Here is an 8,374-nt window from a genome sequence, read left to right as displayed (position 1 = left end):
TCTCTCTCTCTCCTCTCTCTCTCGCTCTCTCTCTCTCCTCTCTCTCCTCTCTCTCTCTCTCTCTCTCTCTTCTATATTATATATATAATATATATATATATATATATATAATATATATATATATATAATATATATATATATATATATATAATATATATATATATATATATATATATATATATATATATATATATATATATATATATATTATATTATATATTTGTTTAACTCAAGCTAGTAGTTTATATTTAAAACAATAATATTATAAATATTGATCCAAAAAAAACTTTACAAATGTCAGACGAATTATTGAACGACAATAATATTAATGTTACGTATATACATCTAACACAATTTAGTGTAGACATGCATTTCATGCCTTGTTATGTATGGGCCAAATTTAGCTTTGAGTCTTATAGTGTCTTCCACGACTCCAAGTGTTATAGAGTAATTTCAACGACATTTTATTCTAAGTATTTATTTCTTAATGAGAATATTGTATTCTTTTTCTGTATGTTCAATCCGAATAACATGTTATTAAGAATTGACTTAAGGTAGTTATTAGTTAATAGAGGCAAAAGCACCAATTTAACGAATACATATTTACTCATTCATATCTTTAAAAATGGTGTCCACATGTACAACACTCACTCTTAATCAACATCACAAAGAAACATATTTGCATGCGTCATGAGAAAGCACTAAACTTAAATTCCATTTGATGGTCAACGAAATCAAACACCTCCCACTTCCCAAAATTAAGCAAACAATAAATTTAATTTATCTTACTTTTTACATTGATTCTATTATGAACGTAAAATAGGATTCTAGTAATTGATTTGTTTTAGAAAACGGATAAGAGAATCTATAAGGTGAAAAATTGAGGTGAGAGAGTTAGTGGCATTTATTATTAAGTGCCGGTGTTGTGTGAAACTGGGATTTCTCCTTTTTAAATAATTTAGCTTTTTTGGTCTATAAAAAGCCCGTTTTGCGTTTTCATGATCACCCACAAACTCACAATTCACATAACTTATAGTTTTGTGTGTGTGCTTTGTGTGTGTGAGTGTTTTTTTTTTCATAGATCAAAAGAGATCAATGGAGGATCAAAATGCTGTTGATAAGGTTAACAATGGTTCACTACTTCGTAAGATGAAACCTTACCTTGCTATATTGTCTCTTCAATTTGGTTACTCTGGGATGTATATCATTACTATGGTTTCTTTTAAACATGGTATGAGTCATTGGATTCTCTCCGTGTATCGTCATATCGTGGCCGCAATTATAATCATCCCTTTCGCGCTCGTTCTCGATAGGTACTTTCTCTTTCATTTTCTTCCTTTTTATATCTCTCTTTTCATTGATGTTGAAGATTTGAAATAAAAAATATATATTTAAATGAAAAAATAATTATTTTTTATGTCTAATTTATTTTGTAATTCAACTTATTTTAGTATTTGTGGTGTATTTATTTTTACAGGAAAATAAGGCCAAAGATGACTCTTCCTATATTCTTGAGGATAGTGGCACTTGGTTTCCTTGAGTAAGGCTCTTAATGATTTTTTTTCCACCTATTATATATTCTCAGGATTTCAGAATTGAGTCTTTTACATTGGGTTCTGTTAATTCATGTTTCATGGAATATTGGACACTTATAATGTTTTTAAAAATATATATGCATGCATGCATAATAATAAACTATATATGCCTACAATATACCCTTTTCCTAATCCTAATACATATATTTATTTATTTGAAGTATATATAAAATCCAGATTCTTTCTTGTTGGGTGAGGGAAATAAAAGAGATTCCTAGAAAATAATAACACTCAAATATTAAAATATATTTCATCTCTTTGTTATATTATATCAATATCTTTTTCTTGATCTTGCACTTTTTCAATGATTTACTAGATAATCACAAGTATAATAATTTATCGTTGATTAATATATTTATTAGAATTTAGAGTTTGACTTAATTTATTTTTACAAAATTCATTTATAAAAAAAATATGGCCTCATCTTATAAATATATAATCATAGGACTCTTAACATATAGTTCATCATTGGCAAAATAACTAGCAAGAAAAGTATTTTTTATTTCATTTAATAAATGATAAAACTAGCTGGATATCAATTTCCTATTTATTCTCTTCTTGCAAACTTTTTAATTTTTTATACACAAATATTAATAAATAATTGTTATATTAAATTTCTTTTCATTGACATGAGTTGGAAAACGTCCTTTAACACTTTCAACTTTTAAGTCAAATGAACAAGTTAATGCATAAGTAGTTGTGTTTACAATAATCAATTTTCATATCATTAATGTCGGTTTATATTAATGCATAACTTTATTTTAATAACTAATCATATCATTGATGTTGATATATTTATTATTTTTGCTTCTTACTAATTTATACAAAAAAACTGTATGTACATTTAAGATGAGTCTTCTTTCCAAACCATTTTATTTGTTTTTTACTCAAACTTAAAACTTTATCTAAGAAAAATGGAATTTACTTCTAATAAGACCAATGTTGATATATTTTATTTTGTCTTTATTACTTATTAAAAAACTCTAATATTTTATATCTTTCATGCATGCTTATTAGTAGTAGTAATTTGATTTTATCCTAGTCATGATTACAATTTTTATGCTAAAAGTACAAAATGCAGATCTTGAAATTGAAGTCAATTAGTTATTTAATTAATTATAACCTTTTTGGTGATAAAATCAAACAGGCCAGTACTAGATCAAAACTTGTTCAACATAGGAATGAAGATGACTTCGACAACGTTTTCATCTGCCACTGTTAATGTCCTTCCAGCTCTAACTTTTATAATGGCACTCATTTTCAGGTAAAGCTTCAATCACTTCACCATGAAAAAAAAACAAAAATTAATGTATATACACAAAGTTTAAAAGCTAGCTACAATTAATGAATTTTTATTTTTTAAAATCCAACAATTTGGAATCATGGGTCCATATAATTAGTGGAAATTATTTTGTCCCAAACTACTAGTTTGTCACACTTTTCATGGTTTATCTTTAAATCAAATAAACTAAAGCTTGATTTAACATAGTCCAAACTCAAATGTGTCAAGTTGAGATAAGCAACACATGTAATTATCAATTTATGCATATCTAATCAGATTCCTTTAATTTTCTAATCAATGATTAACTTTTTAAGATTCATATTCTTAATTATTCCAATGATTCTAATAATATGGTAATTAATATACTGTTAATCTACTATTTAACCAGGTTAGAGTCAGTAAACTGGAGAAAATTTCATAGCGTAGCCAAAGTAATTGGAACGGTTATAACCGTTTCAGGAGCTATGGTTATGACTTTGTATAAAGGACCTGCCTTTCAGATCATAAAAGCAGGAGCAATCAGCCACCACAGCGACACCGCCGCCGACGAACCGATTGAACAAAATTGGGTGATGGGTCCAATAATGCTCATAGCAAGTTGTGCTAGTTGGGCTGGATTCTTTATTTTGCAAGTAAGCATAGCCAACTCAAACATTATATATAATTAGTGTTAATTACCTAATTAATGAAATAATCAGATAATTAATTTGTGTTGCTATTTTTTTTTTGTGAAATTAGTCATTTACATTGAAGAAATACCCAGCAGAGCTATCACTCACAGCATGGATTTGTGTGATGGGAATTATTGAGGGTTCAATTGCATCACTTATATTTGAAAGAGACATGAGTGTGTGGGTCATAGGTTGGGACTCAAGGCTTGTTGCATGTGTTTATTCTGTAAGTCTATACATTTTTATTAATTTCTTAAATGGTGATTAGTTTCTAATTAATAATTTAATTTATCAAAATTAATTTTTTTGATAATAATTTTATAACCAGGGTGTGATATGCTCTGGAATGGCATATTATGTACAAGGAGTTGTAACCAGAGAACGTGGACCAGTTTTTGTTACTTCTTTCAGTCCATTATGCATGATTATCACTGCTGCATTGGGTTCACTTGTCTTAGCAGAACTAGTTCATCTTGGAAGGTAAATAATTTTTTTAAAAAAAAAAATTAACTAAATTTACAATTTCAAGTGCTAATTAATATAATAAAAAATTGTGTGAGTTAATTTTTTTTATGTTATTAATTTTGTAGTGTATTTGGAGCTATACTGATTGTTGCTGGACTTTACACTGTGGTGTGGGGGAAAAGCAAAGATCGTCGTGAAAGCGCAAAAGAAATCCAAGAATTACCAATTAGGGATGGTACAAAATCAGAGACAGACATTTTTGATGGGATTGAGATTAATGGTGCAGATGAAAAGTTGAAAAAAGGTGCAGCAAAAAATGTTCCAACATAAGCATGATCATGAAGTTGTTATTATGAACTAATAAGAATAGTTTTATGTATCAAATTTTCCTATTTGTTAGAGGTTATCAAGGATTTTCTGCTGTGTGAAAATCTATTATGAACTAATAAGAATAGTTTACTTTTTGTTTTTGTTTTTGTTACCTTAACTTTTAATGTTCGGAAAGTATAATGTTGTGAATCAATAATGCAATATATAATGCGTTTGTTTTGTCTCTGTTTTTGTCCTTTCCGATACTTTTGATTTTAAATAATTTTTTATTTGCCATGTTAGTTACTTATCTAATGATACGTGCTTTTTAAGCAAAGATTCAGTATGTAAAATAAACAGTGCCACTGAACCTTTGGAATCTATTCTTTTTAAATAAATAAATAAATAAAAAGTTATAAAAGTCAAACGAATCTATCACGTTAATTTTTTTGCTTTATGAATTTTCATTAAAATATGGTTGGTAGAATTGAACTTGATTTAACACGTGCTTTTTGTATCTTCAATTGAAAACGAATAAAATCAATGAGCATGCATTGTATATAAAGATATAGGAGGAAAATTCACACATGAGCTATAACTTCTATATTCTGTTTTAGAGGATTATAAATTTTTATTTTAAAAAAAAGGAATGCTACCATAGTGTGTGGATTCGGGAAGGAGACTCAAATCTAAGATTTTTCCACTTAGTTATGAAAACAAGAACTAAAAGGAACAACATAGTATCTCTCAACAATGCAATAGGAATGATAGAGTAAGTAGAGGATGTATAAAATAGAGATAAAAAAACTATTCAAAAATCAGAATTCTAAGAAGAAAATATCAGTAGGCCTACTCTTGATGGAGTGACATTCAATCAATTGTCAGAGGTAGAAAGAGTTGGGTTGGAGGAACTCTTTTATACGATGAAATTAAGGAAGCAATTTGGTCAAGTGATGGAGAAAAAGTCGGGTCAGACGGGTACAACTTTATGTTCATCAAGTAGTGTTGAAAAATATTGAAGGAAGACATTACAAAGTACGTAAACGAATTTCATGTAAATTCAAAGCTCCCAAAGGAAATCACGACATCATTTCTAAACTTTGGTCCCCAAAAGAGATAATTCCCCGGAGCTTAGTGAGTATAGACGTATTTTCTTGATAGGTTACCTATATATAATCATCTCGAAAATCCTTGTTGCAAGATTGAAGAAGGAGGTTGGAAAGTTGATATCAACAAGTTAATTTGGGTTTGTACCGAATAGAAAAATACTTGATGGCAAAAAAAGGAGTGTATGTTGCTCAAGGTCGACTTCCCAAAGGCATATGATTGCATTATGTGATGAGAAGAATGGACTTTGGTACTAAATGGTTAGGTTGGATGTAAGCATGCATCTTTACAAGGTCAATGTCTATCCTTGTTAATGGAAATCTAACTTGGGATTTTCAAGTGGGGCAAGGTCTATGATAGGGAGACCCCATTTTAACATTTCTATTCCTAACGGCAGCAGAAGGCTTGACAAGTTTGGTACAACATGAAGTCCAAATGGGGGAATACTAGAGCTGTAAAGTTAATGATGAAGTTAACTTCCAGATCTTACAGTTCGCAGATGACAATGTCAATGTGAGTGAGGGCTCTTAGAGTAACATTTGGAGCATTAAAGCAATTTTACATGGATTTGAATTGGCTTTAGGTTTGCGTGTCAATCTCTATAAAAGTAAGTTGTTGATAAAATTTGAAGGACAAACCCATCGAGAGGAACATCTTGGAACTCGATCTTAGAGAAGTTGCGAGTCAAATTATCATAATGGATGGGAAGTTAGTTGTCAATGGGGGAAGTAGTAATGACGTTGAATTCTATTTTGAGTAGCATACCATTATACTACCTATCATTCTATAAAGCACCAAGGAAAGTGATCCAATAGGTAACCAAGATACAATCGAAATTCATATGGAGGGGATTCTATGAAAGGGAGAAAATCAATTGGGCAAGGTGGGACAACATATGGAAGTCAATGGAGGAAGGAGGGCTAGGTCTCACATATGTGGGATTATTCAACGTTGCACTATTGAGCAAATGGAGATGGAGGATCCTAAATGATCAAGGAGATTTTTGGGCAGGATTATTATCTTATAGGTATGGTAATATAAAAATCAAGTATGCTTTGTACCTATAATCTGTAAGAGAGACTCTTTGTGGTGGAGAGATTGGATTTCACTGGGAATAGCAACTAAGGAGGGACACAAATGGTCTTTCGACAACATTGCATGCTAACTAGATGATTGAAGAGACATTGATTTTTGGAGGAGTAAATAAATTGGGAATGAACTTCTTAGTAATCTATTTTCATACATGTTTTTTGTTTCAAACCCGCGGGATGAGAAAGTTGCAGAAAAGGGTAGTTTGATCGATAACAGGTGATATTGAGATCCATGAGTGGCAGAAAACGTACTCATAGATGTCACACGAAAACAATTGGAGGAACTGAAATTAATATTGGTTGGTGCATAATCAAGAAGTTAGGAAAATATATATTTTATGGATGCACAACCATCAAGGATTTTCTATGAAAGATTTGGTATTTCTTATTGTTTAAACGTGTGTGCATGTACAAATTTGGAGGAAACCATCTTGAGGTCGATGTGTAGAATATGGAAATCGAGTGTCACATCCAAAATACAACTATTTGGATGGAGATTGATCATCAACAAGCTACCAACTAGAGTGGAACAATCTAAAAGAGCTGTAATTAATGGAAGCCATGATATGGTATGTGTGTTTTGCTTTAGAGAAGAAGAAACCTCATCACATTTATTTCCTTCATGGTCGTATTCAATGCAGGGATGGATTTTAGTATTTGAATGGATTTTCCTGACTGGTTCACCTTTACTTCAAATCATCGGTGATGCTGAACGTTTAATATATAACCATTTGTTAAACTCTCCGACTTCGAATTACTCTTCCAAAAAATTTATCAAGTTCAAGCAATGCTTGAACTTTTATCTAAGTACTGACTTGATGAACACATTCATCGAATTTTCCTCTGATGCAACTTTATCGACCATAATTTTCTTAAATTCCTCCGATGAAACATAATTGAATGTCAATGTACCCTATACTCTTATGATACACTAGGAGATTTTCCAAATGGATTTCACTTTGGCCATCAGTATATCCCACTCTATCTTTGTACACCCTTGAGTAATTCATGGCTCCATAACCATATTATTCAACCAAATTATCTCCTTCACGACTACAATACCCCTCTCAAGTTATAGATGATTGTACAAAACTTTAATGGTTTTCCTTCCAACTAATAGTCTATCAAGACAACGTAAACACAAAATACGATGTAGATTTCCTAGTGTACACATTTCTTGCATAATCTACATGTATATAACCCATTAAATGTATTCCTCCTTAGCATACCATGTGTATTTCAAACCACATTTTAGTGAAACATTCAAATATCTCAAGACTCACTTCAAAGCTTTCCATATTTTCCATGAACTGACTCATTATGCTAATCACATTTTCTAAGTCTAGCCAACTACAAACCATGTCATGCACGATGTTTCATATCCCAAAAGCATATGGGGTAGTGTCCATGTTCTTTCTCTTTTCTTCCTATTAAGGAGCTTGCATAAGAAAATTCTTTGTTTCTTGGCCTATGTTAATGTTACCCAACTTAGTAACCAAAATGAGATTCCAAAGTGTGTAGATTCAGGGTGGAGACTAGATGCGTATGTTGTGTGTGTGTGTGTGTGTGTGTGTGTGTGAGAGAGAGAGAGAGAGAGAGAGAGAGAGAGAGAGAGAAAGAGAGAGATAGAGATAGAGAGATAGAGAGATAGAGAGGGAGAGTATAATACATGGGAATGCTCTAAGAAATAAGAAAGAACACACTACTCATACACGTGCGTTGCTAGATCTAATGTTACATTTATAACACTTTAAAAAATGCTATAAAACCATAAACACGTCCAAAAAAGACACAACATCATATATTCATAAAAATGATAAGATATTTAATGTGTCACGCCTTTTACAAATCTAT

General features: G+C 30.9%; 1 protein-coding gene across 1 annotated transcript; it reads left to right on the top strand.

Moving 5' to 3' along the window:
* The first annotated feature begins 997 nt into the window (after positions 1–997).
* Positions 998–4,566, top strand: LOC127084082 (WAT1-related protein At4g08300). The gene is made up of 7 exons (XM_051024472.1): positions 998–1,313; positions 1,478–1,540; positions 2,743–2,859; positions 3,266–3,509; positions 3,616–3,774; positions 3,877–4,028; positions 4,139–4,566. The coding sequence occupies exons 1-7, from the start codon at positions 1,096–1,098 to the stop codon at positions 4,341–4,343; spliced, it is 1,158 nt and encodes a 385-aa protein (XP_050880429.1). The 5' UTR covers positions 998–1,095; the 3' UTR covers positions 4,344–4,566.
* The last annotated feature ends 3,808 nt before the right edge of the window (positions 4,567–8,374 follow it).

This window comes from Lathyrus oleraceus, chromosome 5 (assembly GCF_024323335.1).
Source record: "Lathyrus oleraceus cultivar Zhongwan6 chromosome 5, CAAS_Psat_ZW6_1.0, whole genome shotgun sequence".
NCBI lineage: Eukaryota > Viridiplantae > Streptophyta > Magnoliopsida > Fabales > Fabaceae > Lathyrus > Lathyrus oleraceus.
This window is presented reverse-complemented; position numbering and strand designations above follow the sequence as displayed.

Coding starts and splice junctions, on each gene's coding strand:
- LOC127084082 (XM_051024472.1), top strand. CDS start 1,096: ATGGAGGATCAAAATGCTGTTGATAAGGTTAACAATGGTTCACTACTT. Junction 3,775..3,876: donor TTGTTGCATGTGTTTATTCT/GTAAGTCTATAC, acceptor TTTTATAACCAG/GGTGTGATATGCTCTGGAAT. Junction 4,029..4,138: donor GAACTAGTTCATCTTGGAAG/GTAAATAATTTT, acceptor TTAATTTTGTAG/TGTATTTGGAGCTATACTGA.